The 20,325-nt window shown below is 46.1% G+C and overlaps 1 protein-coding gene across 3 annotated transcripts in view; it reads right to left on the bottom strand.

Moving 5' to 3' along the window:
• Positions 1 to 20,325, bottom strand: part of PRDM10 (PR/SET domain 10) — a 122,548-nt gene that overhangs the window by 15,759 nt on the left and 86,464 nt on the right. For 2 of the 3 annotated variants that reach the window (XM_038753642.1, XM_038753644.1), the window contains 5 exons: positions 14,230 to 14,241; positions 9,118 to 9,465; positions 4,070 to 4,225; positions 2,697 to 2,876; positions 1,380 to 1,490 (listed from right to left, as the gene is read on the bottom strand). In XM_038753642.1, coding sequence (XP_038609570.1) covers positions 1,380 to 1,490; positions 2,697 to 2,876; positions 4,070 to 4,225; positions 9,118 to 9,465; positions 14,230 to 14,241 — 807 coding nt within the window. The remainder of the gene's footprint in view (positions 1 to 1,379; positions 1,491 to 2,696; positions 2,877 to 4,069; positions 4,226 to 9,117; positions 9,466 to 14,229; positions 14,242 to 20,325) is intronic. The other variant, XM_038753643.1, reaches the window with a different exon arrangement.

The raw sequence follows: 20,325 nt of genomic DNA, 5'->3' as shown, positions 1-20,325 counted from the left end.
TGACTTTTGAGATTGTAAGCTCCCTCCCTGCCCCCACACAAGTTAATTCCCAACTAACCGTGTATACTTTCCCAGCAGTTAGTATAGTGCTCTGCACATAGATAAGTACTTAATAAATCCTATTACTACTACTTTCAGCCGATTCAGAGGGCTCAGGTCTGGAGCTGGATGGAAGTCCAATCCAGTGTGGACCATATGTAGGGAGGGTCCCATTATCATTATAGGCTTGAAGTTAGGAGTGGGCAAAGTGGCCTGAACTTTCTGCAGCCAGCCACACCATAGCACCCAGGCCCAGCACAAACCTCCACCTGAAGACTGCAAGCTCCTGGTAGGCAGGGAATGGGTATTTTTTTAATCTCTGACATACTTTCCCTGGAGCATATTACAGTGCATTACTCTCAAGGGAGGCTGAATAAATACTATGAAAACTACTGCTGCTACTACTCCTGCTACTACAATTACTACTACTGCTGCTGCTACAGCTACAGCTACTGGTACTCCTACTGCCAAACTGCTTTAAAGTATTTTGTGGGCAGGGATCATATCTTCCAACCGTTTTGTACTCTCCCACGTGGGGAATTCACAATGCTGTGCACACAGTAATCCCTCAATAAATACTACTGATTGACTGATTGGAAGTGAGGAGACCTGGGCTCTAATTCCAGCTCTGCCACTTGCCTGTTCTGTGGCCTTGGCCAAATCACTTACCTTCTTAGTGCTTCAAGTTTCCTTATCTGTAAAATGGAGAGTAAGCACCTGTTCTTGCTCCCCATTTGAGAGACAGACTGTATCTGATGAGACTGTATTTTATCTACCCCAGCACTTAGTATGGTGCTTGGTAAACAGTAAGTGCATAAAAATACCACAATTATTACTATTATTGTTAATTTCGGGATCTAAAAATTGATTGGATGTACTGACACAGTCTGGTTCCAAAGAAGAGGATTCAGCGCACAGGCCTGAGAGTCAGAAGGAACTGGGTTCTAATTTCAGCTCCACCACTTGTCTGCTGTGTGACCTTGGGCAACTCTCTACCTCAGTTACCTCATCTGTAAAATGAGGATTAATACTGAGAGCCTCATATGGAACATGGACTGTGTCCAACCTCATTAGCTTATATCTACCCCAGTCCTAACTTCAGTGGCTGGCATATAGTACGTGCTTAATGAAAAAAAAAGATGCATTAAATTTTTTTGTTTGTTTGAAATGAATGTGCTCCAGAAGCCATTTTATTTCTGACTGGTCAGTGCCCGAGGGGGAAAACGTTCTTCTGTGGGAGAAGATGGCAGCCCAGATATATATTTAAACGTGGAGGCAAACTGGCTCCAAGCACAGCTCCAAAAGAAGAACACTGGGAAGGGTAGCTAGCTTCCTTTTACCTTATCACAGTACTGACAGAAGTAATCGCGATTAGGTTTGATGATGGGCAGAGTTAACTCCGGCACTTCCTCTATCTTCATGTCTGGATGTCGCTTTGATAAATGGTTCACCTAAAAGGAAGGCACAGCAAAGTGGAAAGAAACCATATTATGACGAGAAATGGCACGAGGGACCTGTGGTCTCGGACGCTGGAGTTCCCTGAGGCACAGAGACCAAAAATCATGCGGTGAGAACCAGAGGCACCGGAGCCCTCTGATACCAAAGGGTTAACACTCACTTGCAGCCAATTGCTGACAGTGAACTGGGTCACTGTGGATCCCATTAACAGTCCTTGGCTGAAAACTGCTGTTGGAGAAAGCAAAATTTCACCCGTGTGAAATTCCTCTCGTGAATTCTCCCCTTCCATTCTAATCTTTCATTTTTCAGGGAACCAGCTCTTCTGAGGCCCCTGAGTGGGATACAGCCCCAGACTTGGCATTTTTGATGCCACTCTGTGATTTCCCTGGGTCCCGATAGTAACGTTTTCTGAAAGTGCAACGAGGTCAGAAGCGGGTCATCAAAGATAGACTGTCAGTCCCGTCTTGCCTGCCAGGCCAGAGTCCGCACGCCCTTTCCCGGAAGCAAGATTGCCCCTTATGTTGCTTTCTGGCTGGGAAAGAGACATTCGAGAGGGAGCCCACAAGGGAGAAACAAGATCAAGGGAATTATGGAGGGCAGGGAGAAGTGCAAATGGGTGAAAAGAGACATGAGAAGAAAAAGATGAAAAAGTAGAGGGGAAAAAAATTAAAGCATCATGGAGGAGGGAATAAGGAGAGAAATGAGAAGCAGTGCTGCCTAGTGGCTAGAGCATGGGCCAGGGAGTCAGAAGGACCTCTGACACTTGTCTGCTGTGTGATCTTAGCAAAGTCACTTAACGTCTCTGGGCCTTAGTTACCTCACCTATATAATGGGGATTAGGACTGGGAGCCTCATGTGGGACATGGACTGTGTGTCCAATCTAATTAGCTTGTATCAACCTCGGTGCTTAGCATAATTTCTGTACATAGTAAGTGCTTAACAAATACTATTAAAAAAGAATGAAAGAAACAGAGAGAAGCTGAAAAGGAAAAGAAACCAACAAAAATATCTTATTTGGGAGTGACATATAAGTTTCCCCGAGGACCTCGCTCTAAGCACTGGAAACCTGCAGACCCAAAATGGTCAATTGATCAATCAATCGTATTTACTGAGTGCTTCGTAGAACCGAACACGAAAATCCCTAGAATTGGCCAACCACTTTGGGGACAAAGTCAGGGGCCCAGAGGCTCAACACTAACCAGCATGCCTCGCCTCCGGAAGCCCATCATGCACAGACGGCACTTAAACATGAAGCTCTCGTAGTCAGTAGATGCGATGCGAGGCTTGAAGGTTTTGGAGCGGCTGATGCGGTCAGCTTTCTTGGCCTCCCTCTCCGGGTTGTGCATTCTCTGCATGTGTTCCCTCAACTTGTCTTTCCGCTGTTGGGAGCAAAAGGAGACAGAATTTCACATTCAGGAAAGTGTAAGTTACGGGGTTCAAGGATTGAGAGGCTGGAGCCTGAGGCAAGACATGCAGCATGGTCTAGGGGAGAGAGCCTGGGACTGGGAGTCAGAGGGAGCTGGGTTCCAATCGCAGCTCCACCACATATCTGCTGTGTGACTGGGCGAGTCACTTCACTTTTCTGGGGGCAGTCACCTCAGATGTAAATGGGGGTTAGTGCTCTGAGCCCCAGATGGGACAGGGACTGTGCCCAACCTAATTAGCTTGTATCTACCACAGCACTTAGTACAGTGCCTGGCACATACTAAGTGCTTAACAAAAACCATAAAAAAAATTCAAGACAAGAGCTCATTGAGGGGAAGGGAATATGTTTGCTAACCCTGTTGTACTGTATTCTCCCAAGCACTTAGTACAGTGTTCTGCACATAGTAAGTGTTCAATAATTGATAATAATTCAGTAGTTCATTGACTGAGTGTGTCTACAGACTAGTGCTTCTCTTAGCTAACTGCCGTCCTGTTTCCAGCTTGGGGCAATGTGGATCCTGGTGGTCAAGAAGGCATTTGCTTTTAAGCTCAAGGAGACCTTGGCTCAAAGTCTGATTGGGCCTCCAATAACCCAGGCTGGTCTTCTCACTTCACTTCTCTGTGCCTCAGTTTCCTCAACTGTAAAGTGTGGTTTGATTTCCCTTCTCTGTCCTACTGTGAACCCCCTGTGGGACAGGAACTGTGTCTGACCTGATTGTGTAGCTTAGTGGATAGAGCACAGGCCTGAGGGTCAGAAGGTCATGAGTTCTAATCCCAGCTCTGGCACATGTCTGCTGTGACCTTGGGTAAGTCACTTCACTTCTCTGGGCCTCAGTTACCTCATCTGTAAAATGGGGATTAAGAGCATGAGCCCAGTGTGGGACAGGGACAGTGTCCAACCTGACTACCTTGTATCTATCGCAGTGCTTAGAAAAGTGCTTGGCACGCAGCAAGCACTTAACAAGTACCACAATTATTATTATTACCCCAGTTCTTAGAACAGTACTTGACTCAAAGTAAACACTTGAAAAAATACCATAATGGTAATAATAATAATTATTATTATCTGGCTTCTTCAAACTTGGTTTTGGTGGCGGTGGGGGGAGACTGTTGGCCAAGAAACAGGGAGGCCCAGTCAGTTACTTACCTTAAACTGCTTCCCACAGGTGGAGCACAAGAAGTCTTTGCGGTCTGAGTGTCTGAGCATATGAAGCCGCAATTTGTCCGGGCGACAGAAGGCCTTGTCGCACTCGGTACACTGGTAAATCTTCTCCGAGTGGAAGCTGCGCACGTGCTTCTTCACCTGGTGGTGCCAATGGGATTGAGTGAAGACCCCAGGAAAGACAAGGGGGTTCAAACCAGGTGAGCAATAAACAGAAACGCTACGATCGATCAATAGAACTGTGCAGGGCCCTGCGTATGACAGAAATTCTGGCATACAGCCATGCCAGTGGCCAAATCCAGGCCCTGAATCACAATTCATACTCATCCTTTCTTTCCTTCTGCTCCCTTTCTCTCCCACAAGAATGGAGAACACAATTTTGGTGAGAGGCCACTCAAGTCAAAACCAAATTTTTAGCAGGGAAGGAGTGATGGGCCTGCTTCTTCTCTTCCTCTTTCTTCCTCTTTCCCACTCAGAGATGGAGCCCCATCACTGGTGGTGACCCCACTTGGAGGTGAAGCCCCAAAGCCAATGGTGACCCCACTCGAAGACGGAGCTCACCACCAGTGGAGCTCCACCACTTGTCTTCACGGCTCTGCCACTTGCCTGCTGTGTGACCTTGGGCAAGTCACTTCACTTCTCTAGGTCTCATTTACCTCATCTGTAAAATGGGGATTGAGACTGTGAGCCCCATGTGGGGCATGGACTGTGTCCAACCCAATTTGCTTGTATCCACCCCAGCACTTAGTACAGTGCCTGGCACAGAGTAAGTACTTAACAAATACCATAATTATTATTATTATTATTATTGACCCCATTCAGACATGGAGCCCCACTGCCGGTGCTGACCACACTCCTGCCTTTCCAGTGCAGGGCAACAGTGACAAGTCAGAAAACTTCAGGGATGGTGTTGGTTTGCGGGGAGGGCAGAGGGAAGGGGTATGCACAAGGACGGCGAGGAGGAGCCCATCCATTCTTCCCTCCAACCCAGGGTTCTCCCTTATCACAGTTGTGCTTTGTGAAAAAGTCCATTATGGCCCCTCGGGAAAATAATAATAATAATAATTATAGTATTTGTTGAGCACTTACTATGTGCCAGGCACTGTACTAAGCGGTAGGGGGATAAAAGCAAACTGCACTGAACACAGTCCCTGTCCCACATGGAGCTCACAGTCTCAATCCCCATTTTACAGATGAGGTAACTGAAGCCCAGAGAATTGAAGTGACTTGCCTGAGGTCACATAGCAGACAAGAGGCAGAGCCGGGATTAGAAGAGGTCCTACACTTCAGTGAGGTCCTCATGTAGAGAGCCCACCATCAGTGTCGTACGCTGCTACGTAACTAGGAGTTGTGAATAAAAGCTATTAAGAAGGCTCCGTTCTACTCTCAGGAATCCCCCATCCCATCAACCTAATTCCTGAATGGGGACATTGGAGCTTTATTGGAAAATGATCAGGATGATGGCCAGTCAAAGCTAGTCACTGCACCAAAAAAAAAACAACCCAAAATCATCCTTCCTCACTGCTTCTTTCCCCCTAACTGCCATTTTGCCAAATTCAGCCTCTTTTACGAACAACTTGGGTGACTATCTGTCAATGAGTAGCTAGTGAAATCATATTTACTGAGCACTGACTGAGTGCAGAGCAGTGTAGAGAATGTGCCTCTTTATTGTTATTTTGCTCTCCCGAGCACTTAATACAGAGCTCAGCACACAGTAAGCACTCAAAAAATACAACCTGACTTGGGAGTGTTTGGGAGAGTACAGTATAACAGAGTCAGTAGACACAGTCCCTGCCCACAATTACATAATTCTGCCAGCTAGCTGATTCTGAAAATCCCAACGAGCACCCTATTTCACCCCAACGGGGCCTCATTCCACCTCAGCCTGAGGTTTGCTCTCTTCGCTTTCAATTAAAAGTGAACATGAGAATGTGGTTTCCTGGGCTCTCTTGGCTAGGAAGGGTGAAAAGCTAGGCAGTGATTCATTTTGAGCAATTCCTTCAGGGCATGCTGTTTGATGACGGCACTACCATCCTTCCCGTCTCACAAGCCCGCAACCTTGGTGTCATCCTCGACTCCACTCTCTCATTCACCCCTCACATCCAAGCCGTGACCAAAACCTGCCGGTCTCAGCTCCACAACATTGCCAAGATCCGCCCTTTCCTCTCCATCCCAACCGCTACGCTGCTCATTCAAGCTCTCATCCTATCCTGTCTGGACTACTGCATCAGCCTTCTCTCTGATCTCCCATCCTCGTGTCTCTCTCCACTTCAATCCATACTTCATGCTGCTGCCCGGATTATCTTTGTCCAGAAACGCTCTGGGCATATCACTCCCCTCCTCAAAAATCTCCAGTGGCTACCAATCAATCTGCGCATCAGGTAGAAACTCCTCACCCTGGGCTTCAAGGCTCTCCATCACCTCGCCCCATCCTACCTCACCTCCCTTCTCTCCTTCTACAGCCCAGTCCGCACCCTCCGCTCCTCCACCGCTGATCTCCTCACCGTACCTCGCTCTCGCCTGTCCCGCCATCGACCCCCGGTCCACGTCATCCCCCGGGCCTGGAATGCCCTCCCTCTGCCCATCCGCCAAGCTAGCTCTCTTCCTCCCTTCAAGGCCCTGCTGAGAGCTCACCTCCTCCAGGAGGCCTTCCCAGACTGAGCCCCTTCCTTCCTCTCCCCCTCGTCCCCCTCTCCATCCCCCCCATCTTACCTCCTTCCCTTCCCCACAGCACCTGTATATATGTATATATGTTTGTACATATTTTTTACTCTATTTATTTATTTATTTATTTTACTTGTACATATCTATTCTATTTATTTTATTTTGTTAGTATGTTTGGTTTTGTTCTCTGTCTCCCCCTTTTAGACTGTGAGCCCACTGTTGGGTAGGGACTGTCTCTATATGTTGCCAATTTGTACTTCCCAAGCGCTTAGTACAGTGCTCTGCACATAGTAAGCGCTCAATAAATATGATTGATGATGATGATGATGATGAGAGTTCAGAACAATCACTCTAGCAAAACAGGTTGTGTGGAAAAAAGCAGAAGCTCCTCGGCCCCCCAGGAATTGTAGAACCTTCAACCAAGACCTTATCACTTTCTCCCCTGGGTGGAGGAAGTTGGGGCATCATCTGGCTGCTTGACACACAGTACTTGAGAAGCAGCATGGCCTAATGGATAGAGTCCGGGTCTGGGAATCAGAGGACTTGAGTTCTAAACCCGGCTCTTCCACGTGATGGGCCCTTAGGCAAGTCTCTTCACTTCTCTGCACCTCAGTTACCTATCTGTAAAAAGGGGATTCAATACATGTTCTCCCTCCGACTTAGAAGCAGAGTGTTATGTGGGACAGGGACTGTCTGATGTGATTATCTTGTATTTTCCTCAGCACTTAGTACAGGGCTTATAACACATACATAGTAAATGCTAACAGATACCACAATTAGTATTACTTACAAAGCAGAGGATTAATTCAGATGAGCCTGTTGACTGGGTGATTAAACTCAATTTTTCATGGAGCGGTTTGGGAAAAAGGAACCACTTGGGAATCCGAAGTAGAGAATTTTGAGGATATTTTTAAAATCTTTCCCTCTATACTATATGCTCCTTTTGGGCAAGGACTATGTCTGCCAACTCTGTTATACTGTATCCCCCCAAGTTCTTAGTACAGAGCTCTGCACGCACTGTGTTCAATAAATATGACATTGATTGACTGGCTGATTGACCACACAAGCATATAACCCTCGAGAGAGTTGGTTAGGGGCAGGTTCACTTCCAAAATCAAATTACCAGTGGGGTAATTGGACTTTTTGGGTGTTTCAAAGAGCTGTAGGCAGTCAGCCATTTTGATAGCCAGTGGGGATAAATGAGAGCCCACTAAATTGGAAGCTCTTCTCTAGATCATAATACCCTTATGGACAGGGATTGTGTCTGCCAACCATACTGTGTGCTTCCAAGCACTTAGGACAGTGCTCCGCACATAGTAAGCACTAAATAAAACCCATCGATTGCAGCAGCACTGAACAAGTGAGGACAAAGTTCCTTGTTTAGTCCCCAAGACTCTGAGGCATACATAAGTCACCCGCTTAGTTCCTGTTGCTTTCCACTCCACAGGGACACCTAGGCTCAGGTGGACATTTGTGTGTGTGTGTTAGCAGGTAGGAGGAGACATTAGGGGAAAAGAAGGATCACTCCAGGAGAACCTAAATCCATCAATCAATCAATCAATAGTATTTACTGAGCACTTGCTATGACTCTTGCCCTGCTCACAAGGACAGCAACTGTACCATTTTTAAATAAGATTGACAGCCTCTAACCTAAACCCTACAGTTGCAGCTGATTAGCTACAAAGGAGGGCAATGGAGGAAGGAGAGGAATAGCATGGCCCAAGAAACTACAGGAAAGTCCCAGGACCTGGCCTGATTCCAGGAGTATGGTGTGTTAGCGGGAGTTGAGGCTGATATTTTAAAATTAATAAGTGTTACCTTCTGTCAATTCTGGGAATTGATCACTTGGTCTCGTTGCTTGCTTGATTTATACATGTATGTTCTGGGCAGGCTGAGCTAACATGAGCCATGCTGATTCACTGCTTAGAAATGGAATTGATAAAGGAAAACGGCATGGCCTAGAGGAAAGAGCCTGGGCCTGGGAGTCCGAGGACCTGGGTTCTAATTGCAGTTCTGCCAATTACTGGCTGTGGGACCTTGGATAAGTCACTTAACTTCTCTGGACTTCAGTTTCCTCAGCTGTAAAACGGGGATTCCTGTTATCCCTCCTACTTAGGCTGTGAGCTCCAAGTGGACAGAGACTGTGTCCAACCTGATTATTTTCTATCTACCCTGGTGCTCAGAACAGTACTCGACATGTAGTAAGAGCTTAATATAACAATAATAATAATAATAATATTAACCCTTTATCCTGCAAGAAAAGACTCTTAAAGAAGGGCCCCAAATGGTAGGTAATGGGCAAAGGTGCACTTCCAAGAAATCAAAGCCCCGCTCCTCAGGAGAAGGGACAGCCTAGGTGCGGCACTCACCTGGATAAAATCTGGAAAGCGCTTTTTACACGTCGGGCATGTGAAGTAGCCATCGTTGACGTGAATGGCCACGTGGTCTTTCAGGAGGTCCAGGCGGTCAAAGGACTCGGGGCAGAAGATGCAAGAATAGGTCTTCTGGTCTGAGTGGAACTTCATGTGACTCTCCAGGGCCGTACTGCTGATGAAACCTTTGTTACAGATGTCGCAGGTCAAGGGGCAGTTACCCTCTCGCCCGTGGAAGCGTAAATGTTGGTCTAGTTTGTCCTTTTCCCTGAATGCCTTCCCACACTGCAGGCATTTAAAGGGCCGGAAGGATTTCCGGATAAACAGATGCTGAAGAGCCGCGTTCTGAAAGACACGCATCAGACATTGGCATTGGTACCGGTTGAACAGATAGCCCTGGGAACAGAACGGGCCCTACGCACACAACGACACAGGTCCTGACATCCGAGACTCCACGCAATAACACAGCCTGGTGACACGGCAGTTCAAATGTGGAACAGAGAGAAGGTTAATCTGAAGAAGACGCCAACGCTGAAGAGGGGGATCTGATTGAAGGAGGTGAAGGGAAAGAGTGGACGGGAAGTGGAGGAAATGGAAAGTTGACCCAAATGAAGGAATTACAAGAAAAAGATCAATCGGAGAAGAATCAAAACAATGGACTGGGGCAGTGGGAGTGGAGAAAAGTGCTCCGCTCACAGGAGGTGCTCAATAAATACGACTGATTGAAGAGGCGAGGAAGGAAAGCAAGAATGAATTTGTGATGCCTAACCATTAAGGTACCTGAAGGAAAAGCCAAGGAACCCACTTAGTACAGTGCTCTGCACACAGTAAGCACTCAATAAAAAATGATTGAATGAGTGATAATAATAATTATGGTATTTGTTAAGTGCTTACTATGTGCCAAGCACTGTTCTAAGTGCTGGGGTAGATACAAGGTAATCAGGCTGTCCCACATGGGGCTCACAATCTTAATCCCCACTTTAAAGATGAGGTAACTGGGGCACAGAGAAGTTAAGTGGCTTGCCCAAGGTCACACAGCAGACAAGTGGCAGAGCTGGGATTAGATGTGAAGAGGGATAGGAAGCTAATAAAATTGCAAGGGAGCTGGTAGGTGCTTATTTGTCACACTGTGCCTTTGTTAGGCTCATATATACGTGGCTCATTCTAGACTGTAAACTCTTTGAGGTCAAGGAACGAATCTACCAACTTTGTTATACTGTACTTTCCAGGTGCCTAGTACACTACTCTGCCCACAGTAAGTGCTCAATAAATACAATTGTTTGGTTGATTCACATACATTTGGGCTGTGTAAATTTGTAATGACTTTATGAGTGGGAGAAGCAACATCGCCTAGTGAGAAGCAGCGTGACCTTGTGGATGGAGCACGGGCCTGGGTGTCAGAAGGATCTGGGTTCTAATCCTAGCTCAGCCACTTGTCTGTTGTGTGACCTTGGGTAAGTCACTTCACTTCTCTGGGCCTCAGTTACCTCATCTGTAACATGGAGATGAAGGCTGTGAGGCCCATGTAGGACACGGACTGTGTCCAACCTGATTAGACAGTATCTACCTCAGAGCTCAGTACAGTGCCTCGTATATAGTAAGAACTTAACAAATACCATAAAAAAGAAAAAAAGAAACAGAGTTTAAGTCTGCAATCAATCAAAAGTATTTTTTGAGCACTCACTGTGTGCAGAGTACTGTATTAAACCGAGAGAGTAAATATGCATGATCTCTGACCTCAAGGACTTTATAGTTCAGACACTGAACTAAATTCCAGGTTGGAGGAAGGAATAGAGCTGCAATGCAGCTCTTAATGTATGCATTCATTCATCATTTCTCAAGATGCAGTGTAAGGCAAATTCTTCCTGTGGTTTCTGTGTTCCAGAAAAGATAAAGAGATGAGGACAGAGGAGAGGATTAGAAGAAAGGGAATAACAGGGGGAGTGCTTAATGGCTAATTAGACTGTGAGCCCCTTCAAGGGACAGGGACTGTGTCTAATTCCCATTTGTGTACTTTCTCCCAATGCTTAGTACGGTGCTCTTTTACACAGCAAGTGCTCAAAGAATTCTATCAGTACTAATGTGCACAGTGAAAAAGTCTTGCAAATCATCACAACCACTCAAGACAAGCTTCAGCTTCAATTTTGGAGGACCCCTATTGAAAATTGAAAATAGAAAATTAATCCCTTTGGGAAGTGAGGAAATGTCTGGCTTTGAATTGGCAAAGTTGATAAAACTTGAAAATACCAGGTTGGCTGTCAATCAATGGTATTTATTGAATGCTTACAATGTGTTGAGCACTGTACTAAATAACTTGGGAGAGTAGAACTGCTCCAGGAACACCCAGACTCAGTGGCTGGGTGGGTATTTTCACTCAAAATAGTAATCAGCAGAAAATACCAGCTCACCCTAGAATACCCAGCTGCACCAATTTACAGTAACTTCCTGAAATAGTGGTCATGCGTCATTTCACCAGGAGATCAAGTAATCCTACCGGAGTTCAAAAATACCCTTGAACCTAGGTGCTCCAAGTCAAGACTGGACCTATGAAAATTCTCGATTAGAGGCTGAGGTTTCCTCTCAAAGAGGTTCAGTGTCCTGCTGTGAGCCTTTCGCCCAACTTTCTCAGGTGAAAAGTCTTGGAAGGCTTCCAGATCACTTGGCAGATACCCAAAATATCTCCACCACATCCAGATGGGTGTATTGTCCCGGTAAGATTCCAGAAGGATGAATGATCATTTAGTAGGAAGTTAGGCGGATACACATGCACAGTCAATGAACCTCATCACCAATTATATTTACAGAGCGCTTACTATGTGCAGAGTACTGTACTAAACACTTCGGAGAGTACAATATAATAGAGTTGGAAGACGCAGTCCCTGCCCACAACAAGCTTACAGTCTAAAGCATCTGTTGCACTTTCCTGAATGCTTAGTAGGATGCATTGCACAAAGTGCTCAATAAATATAGATGCTACAAAGCTCTTGATGGTCCAGGATGACCACTGTAATTAACAGAATAATTGCAATAATTTAGAATCATGGTGTTTGTTAAGTACTTACTTAACATTGAGTGCCAGGAACTCTATTAAGCACTGGGGTGAATACAAGCAAATCAGGTTGGACACAGTCTCCATCCCACATGGGACTCACAGTCTTAATCCCCATTTTACAGATCGGGTAACAGAAGCACAGAGAAGTGATGTCACTTGCCCAAGTTCACACAACAGACAAGTGGCAAAGCCAGAATTAGACCCCAGCTCCTTCTGACTCCCATGCCCGTGCTTTATCGCCTAGGCCATGCTGCTTCTCAATAATCATCATAATGATTAATAATAATTGTGGTATCTGTTGAGCGTGTACTATAGTCAGTCAGTCAATCATATTAATTGAGCACTTACTGTGTGCAAAGCACTGTACTAATAATAATAATGATGGTATTTGTTAAGCGCTTAACTATGCGTCAAGCACTGTTCTAAGTGCTGGGGTAGATACAGGGTAATCAGGTTGTCCCACTTGGGGCTCACAGCCTTAATCGTCATCCCTAATCCCCATTTTACAGATGAAGTAACAGGCACAGAGAAGTTACTGACTTGCCCAAAGTCACGCAGCTGATAAATGGCAGAGCCAGGATTAGAACCCATGACCTCTGACTCCCAAGCCCACGCTCTTGCCATTAAGCCACGCTGCTTCTCTAACTAAGAGCTTGGGAGAGTACAATATGGCAGACAAAGTCCGTGCCCACAATGGGCCAAACCCTGGAACAAATACAACATAAGAAAAATTGATATAGGTCCAACAACAGGTCTTTCCAACCCAAATTCTGCCTCTGACTGAAGCCCAAGGAATGCCTCACAAACAGGGTGACCCTTTTTGATATCCACAATTCCCTCCTCTATCCAAGTTCACTCAACTGACCAAAGGCAGCCACAAACTACCAAGGTGAAATGACTGGCCTTTGAAGAGCCCATTTATCCTCTGGTGTCCAACCCAGGCCTTTCCTGCTTTGAGCCATTATACTAATCAGTTTTCCGTCATCTCTGATCAGCCTGAGTGCCCTCAGACCCTGATTAAAACGGAGCAGTCACCTGGCTCCTCAGCCTCGACTCTATTAATAATCCTTCCTCTTGTCTTCCTTATAGTTTCCATGGAGCCCCGGACACTGTCTCACTCCTTAGAAACTCATCTGTGGGTGTATGATCTCATAATCCTGACAAGCAACTGGGCCGAGTGGAACGAGCATGGGCCTGGGTGTCAGAACAACCAGAGTTCTAATCCTGGCTCCACCACTTGTCTGCTGTGAGACCTTGGGCAAGTCACTTAACTTCTCTCTGCCTCAGTTACCTCATCTGTAAAATGGGGATTAAAGCCAGGAGCCCCGTATGCAACGTGGACTGCGTCCGATCTGATTATCTTGTATCTACCCCAGTGCTTAGTACAGTGCCTGGCACGGAGGAAGTGCTTAACATATGCCACTAAAATAAATTTGAGGCTTCTGTTATTCCAACTAAAGGGGATGAAACTGTGCCCTTCCCTGAAGAGAGAAGGCACTTTGCAGGCAGGAGCTAAGCTCCAGTTTCAGTCATCACACTAGGCTGAAAGCCTTTAAAAATCATGACGGCTGCCCAGTTGGAACCAATGCCCTGCCCTGACCCTTATTCTTCAGCCAGACATGCCATCCTGACTGGCTGGTTATGCCCTCTTAGTCTGTCAATGAGATCAATGCCTGAAACTTGCTCAAGTAGCTCTGGGGAGCCGGTGGGCCAGGCGGTGTGGGAGGAAGCATGACACAAAGCCAGAGGAGCTGTGTTCAGAGAACTCAAACTCCCAGTGGAAAAAGAATCACACAGAATATATTTTGAGGAATTACAGGCTGTTGTACATTAAATTCTTGAAACGGACCGTCTGTGCAGCTCTGAACACTGTAAGGGGTCAAGTACTCAGCTACTGAAACCAGGACTGGTTGGCAAGCAGAAGAATAAACACTAAAGCATTTCAAATTGTAGGTTCCACCAGGAAACACTGGTAAGTATAGGGTACTAGGGACTGGACGACAGGAAAAACATTTTGGTTACATTCTGCTACATTAGACCTAGGGAAACAAACTTACCTGCAGCTCCAACTGAGCGAGGCAGCATTAGAGGAGAGAAAAATAGTTCCATTACCAATTGGATCTGAAGACTTTATTTCTGCAACATTTTAGCCTTCACTGGTCACAATCATTCTGGATAGAAAGAGACAGAAATACTACATGCCTCTCCCTTCCCTCCCCATCCCACTTCTATCTCCAGAATTGTTTTTCCTTTAAAAAAAAAAACTGTCAACAACAACAAAAAAACCACCACATCTCAGATAATCTCCAAAAGTCGCAGACGCACAGCTTTTGTTTTGGCAGAAATTCACATTTATGTGCCTGAACCGGGGGCACAGTCGCCTAATTCATTCAAGAAAATGTCCCCTTGGAGAGCTGAATGCAGGGACTAAGACTGCAAATTCAAACCACTGGCCAAGGAAATCACGATTTTCGCTACATGGATGGCAGACCCTTTCGGTTTCATTAAAACAAACAAAAAATCACATCTTCCCCAAGATTATTTTCCTTGAATAAGCCCTCATTTCCCCATCCGCCCTTCCCTCTGCATCACCTATGCACTCCATCAGCACCAAGCACTTATGTACAAAACTTAAATTAAGTATATAATTTATTTACATTAACGTCTGTCTCCCCTCTAGACTGTAAACTTCTTGGGGGCAGTGAATGTGTCTATCAACTCTGTTGCACTGTACTCTCCCAAGCGCTAAGAACAGTGCTGTGCCCATTAGAAGCAGCGTGGCTTAGTGGAAGGAGCACGGACTCGGGAGTCAGAGGTCGTGGGTTCTAATCCTGGCTCCGCCACTTGTCAGCTGTGTGACTTTGGGCAAGTCACTTAACTTCTCTGCACCTCAGTTACCGCATCTGTAAAATGGGGATTAAAACTGTGAGCCCCACGTGGGACAATCTGACTACCTTGTATCTATCCAGTACTTACAACAGTGCTTGGCATATAGTAAGCAGTTAACGAATATCATTATTATTATTATTATTAGAACACACTATTATTAGAATACCACACATAGATTGATTGATAACCTTACACTTGGCTATTTCCCTTGTCTGTAATTTATTTTAATGTCTGCCTCCCCCTCTACACTGAAAGCTCTTCGTGGGTAGGACTCATGCCTACCAATTCTATTGTATCGTACTTTCTCAAGCAATTAGTACAGTGCTCTGTACACAGTAAGCTTTCCACAAATGCCATTGATTGACTGACTGATTAAAAATATCAACTGAGCATTCCTCTGGACATGAGAAAAAAGGAATGTCCAAAGCAGGAGGCGTCAACGACAAGAAGTTAGACAGAAATACCAGAGAGGGAGAGAAAGGGTCCCAAAGATCAAAAAGATGACTGTTATTTTTTGGGATTTCAACTTGACAAGTGTTTGCATTCATCAGAATTCACAGGCCCATACACGTCAGAGCCCATAAACAAACGGAAACTCCTTGCCGATGGCTTTAAGGCACTCAATCAGCTCACCCTCACTGATCTCTACTACAGCCCAGCCCGCACACTCCGTTCCTTTTAGCACCAACTTATTCACTGTGCCCCAATCTCGCCTATCTTGCCGCCGTCCCCTTTCCTTCATATGTGCCAGACCACCACTCTCCCCACCTTCAAGGCCTTATTAAGGTCACCTCTCCTCCAAGAGGCCTTCCCTGACTAAACCCTCTGTTCCCTGAAGCACTCTCCTTTCTGTGCCACCTATGCATGTAGATCTGTGACCTTTGAGCATTTGATTTTCGCCCCATCCCCACAGCACTTATGCACCTATCTTTAAATTATGCATTATACATTATTTATTTATATTAATATCTGTCTAGACTGTAAGCTTCCTATGGGCAAAAAGACATCTCTGCTAATTCTGCTGTATTGTACTCTCTCTCCCCAGCACTCAGTACAGTTGTCTGCACATAGTAAATGTTCAATAAATACCACTGTTTGATTGATCAGCCACTCAACTGCGGTTCTCTCTGTTTCCATTTAAGGCTCTCTCAAAAAAATGTTGCTTGTCCTTAGGGGCCTAAAGAGCTCACAGAATTTAGCAGAGACAAGCTCCTAGCTGATCCAAATCCAGATCCTGAGGAAGAAATGCCAGAAAACTCAGGGAAGACAGTTTGGGAGAGGTAGGGTGGCCTAGAGTAAAAGAGTCAGCATCTGGGAGTCAGGTGACCTACATACTAGTCCCAGAGCTGCCTCTTGCCTGCTGTGTGACCTTGGCCTCATCCTTTAACCTCTCTGTGCCTCTGGTTCCTCATTGGTAAAATGAGCCCTGTGTGGGACAGGGTCTGTCCTGTCTGATTATCTCGTGTTTACCTCAGGGTTTACAGCATTTGTAAGCATTTAGTAAATATAATTATTCAACTCATCTCCTCTTCTCTAAACAAGACAATCTTCCCCTGGTTCCCTCCCACCACCCCATCCACACACGCCAGGAGCTCACCCTGTTGGACAGGGCTGTCAGTCCCGATGCAGTGGTTAGCAGACCTGGGAAGAGAAAAGAATTTTCCTGAAGGACACTCCCAGCATTCCCTGACAATCAAAGGCTCTGCCTTGCTCCCAGGGGTAAAACAGCGATGTGACCAATTTGTAACCACATCCCACCTCTACGTACTGCTCCTTTTGCTATTTGGGAAGCCCCAAACATGAGATGGATATATTATTTATGTGATGCTTTCCAACTGGTCCTCTGACCCAAAAGGCGTGAGGTCACTAGGAGGGGGGCAGCAGCTTTTCACCTAAGGCTGGGATTGTTTAGCCTGTACACAAGAAGGCCGAGAAGCAACTTAAGAGCCTTGAGGAGAAGCAGGGTCACGGTACAGGATATGGTCAACGTCTATCTGTAGCTGGGCCCCGCCACTTGTTTGCTGTATAACCTCAGCAAGTCACTTCACTTCTCTGTGTCTCAGTGACCTCATCTGTCAGATGGGGATTAAGATTGGGAGCTCCAAATTGGACACGGACTGGGTCCAACCTGATTAGCTTATATCTACCCCTGGGTTTAGTACAGTGCCTAGCACACAGCACTTAACAAATACCACAAAAAAAAAAAAGGCTGGAAAGGGACAAGTATCAAAGAGCTAACAGGCCAGAAAGCCACCATTTAGGACTACTCAGACCTGATGGAAAATAACTGGGACTCATCAGAGAGCTAAAATGAGCACAGCACGGAGTCTGATTCAGACAACCTGATTATCTTGTATCTACCCCAGCGCTTAGTAGAGTGTCTGGCACAGAGTAAATGCTTCAAAGATACCATTTTTTTTAAAAAAAGGACAGCCCTGGGGTCATCACCCCTGCCGAGTGGGATCCTACCTTTCTGCTCCAGCTCTGCAACTAGAGGGATGTCTGCTGTGCCTACCACTACCAAGGGCAAATGTGGCTGATCAAAGAAACCCGTTGGGGTGGAATGAAGAGTCCCTAAAAAACAGCTGGCTAACGTGGGTGGCGAAGAACACAGCAGCCACCAAGGCTACCACCCGCTGCAGTGTGGCCCATCATCTAGGGAGTGTCTTCTCTTCTGGAAGAACTGAAACTTCCTCTGTCCGAGACGGTTTTTGTACCATCCTCGGGGGACAGAATAAATGTTCTCTGCAAGGTCCCTGCCACCCACAGACTTGCAGACAAAATATTACTGTGAGCAAACAAAAAACAATTTAGGTAAAAATCAGTCATCTCGGGGGATGTTAGAGGAGAAGCATTTCCTCCCTGCTCACAATGAAATACAAGGTACTGGAGCTGCCAAAAACATAGGATTTATAAATGGAGCAACTGGAAAATAAACCTGGCCAGCTTTAATCTCACAAAGGGCTTCTTTCTCCCACTATCCTTCGTCCAGACACAAATTCTACTGTGGAAACATGAGGAAAATGAACCCAGATGAAGTCACGGTGTTCTCTTGGCAGCGGCCCAAGAAGCCAAAGGGGACAGGCCACAGTGTGATCTTATTCCAAGATTTCCCTGGCTGTTCAGAGAAGTCAGACTGCCCCAGCCATTGTCTATGGAAACTGCAAGGTGGGCATCCCCAGATGGACGAGATCATCAGCAGTGCCACGAGGCTGTAAGGTGGTGTTTTACATTTAACATTAAGGGGAATTCATTCTGAATTCAGAATAAACGATTGGTCTTGCCAAGAGGTTCTTCCTCGATTTCTCCACCAATCCAAAATCAGAATTTCAGATCCTCCGTCGCCACGGTATCCCCACCTTAAAGGGGAAGGAAGAGGGGGAGTGAACAATATTTATGTGTGAGTCTGTGGGCCATATGTGAGGAGAGAGATGAGAGAGAGGGAAAGAGAGAGAGAGAGAGAGAGAGAGAGAGAGAGAGAGAGAGAGAGAGTTGGTTGTGCAAGGAGAGTGATGGAGTGAAAGATACAGTGAGTGATCATGAGTGAAAAGGGATGTATGTGTACATGCAAGGAGAGAGAGAAAGGGAGAGAGGATCCCTAGGTGAAGGTTACAAGAGTGAGGGAAGAGCCAGGGCGAGCCTTCCTTCAGGCTAAATTATCCCAGGGCAATCTCAAGGAGGCTGCGAATCGGACTGCTGCACTGGAGCCCAGGTTCTAGGAGGCTCCTCCCCTCTGCTGAGGCTCTGCCCTTCTTCTAGACTGGGCAATATATGCCCGAATCAAGCCCCAGAAACAATGGCTCGTGAAGAAACCAGTTAAGGAGCAGGATTACTACACCACTAAGGAGTTCTTCTACTTCGAGGACAAGCCCAGAAAGAGGGACACCTAGGGGATGTTCTGTGTTGGACCCAGATGAGGAACAACCTAATTCTGATGGCAGTTTTGGGAAACAGCGAGGCCTAGTGGAAAGGACATGAGCCTGTGAGTCGGAAGACCTGGGTTCTAATCCCAGCTCCACCAGTTACCTGCTGTGTGGCCTGGGTCCAGAAACTTCACTTCTCTGGGCCTCAGTTTCCTCAACTGCAAAATGGAGGTTAAGTCTAGGAGCCTCATTTGGGGCAGGGACTGTGTCCAAAGGAACTATCTTTTATCTACCCAGCATTTAGTTGTTTGTTTTTTGTTTTTATGGTAGTCATTAAGCACTTACTACTTGCCAGGCACTGTAGTAGGTACTGGGGTAGATACAAGCTAATCAAGTTGGACACAGTCCCTATCCCTCATGGAACTTATGGTCTTAATCCCCACGAGGTAACCTAGACCCAGAGAAATGAAGTGACTTGTCCAAGGTCACACAGCAGACAAGTGGCAGGGCTGGGATTAGAACTCAGGTTCTTCTGACTCCAGGTCTGTGCTCTATCCAACAGGCCATGCTGTTTCTCATAAGTGCTTGGCACACAGCAAGTGCTTAATAAATGTCATAAATATTAAAAACAGTAATTATAATCACCAGAGGAGTGCTGCTTTAATCAAGAGCCAGTCAAGGGACATGAGCTTTAAAGCAGTGAATCACCTTGCCCCCTTCTTCCTCACCTCACTACTCTCCTACTACAATCCAGCCCGCAAACTTCCCTCCTCTAATGTCAGCCTTCTCACAGTACCCCAATCTCACCACTGACCTCTTGCCCAAGTTCTGCTTCTGGCCTGGAACTCCCTCCCTCTTCATATCCTACAATTACTCTTCCCACCGTCAAAGGCTTATTGAAGGCACATCTCTTCCAAGAGGCCTCCCCTGAATAAACCCTCCTTTCCTCTTTGATCCTTCCCTTCTGCGTCACCCTGACTTGTTCACTTTATTCATCCCCTCTTCCAGCCCCACAGCACTTATGTACATATCTGTAATTTTATTTTCTTACATTAATTTCTGCCTCCCTGTCTTGATCGTAAGCTTGTTGTGGGTAGGGAACATTATATTATTGTTATAGAACATTACTGTCTGTTATATTTTTATATTGTACTCTCTGAAGTGCTTAGTACGGTGCTCTGGACACAGTAAGCACTCAATAAATAGGATTGACTGACTGACTTTCAGTATGGTTTGCCTTTCCTTCCAGAGCTAGGGAGCCATCTGAGTCTTAGAGCCTCCTGTTCCTGGTCCAAACAAATCAGGAGATCTGGGTTCGAGTCCCAGCTCTGCGACTTAGAGGACTAACTGCTGTACCCACGCTACCAGGGCTAAAGGTTTCTGATCAAAGAACCACATAGG

This window comes from Tachyglossus aculeatus, chromosome 11 (genome assembly GCF_015852505.1).
Source record: "Tachyglossus aculeatus isolate mTacAcu1 chromosome 11, mTacAcu1.pri, whole genome shotgun sequence".
NCBI classification, from domain to species: Eukaryota; Metazoa; Chordata; class Mammalia; order Monotremata; family Tachyglossidae; genus Tachyglossus; species Tachyglossus aculeatus.
Note: the sequence above shows the minus strand (reverse complement) of the source record. Positions and strands in the feature narration are given on the sequence as shown.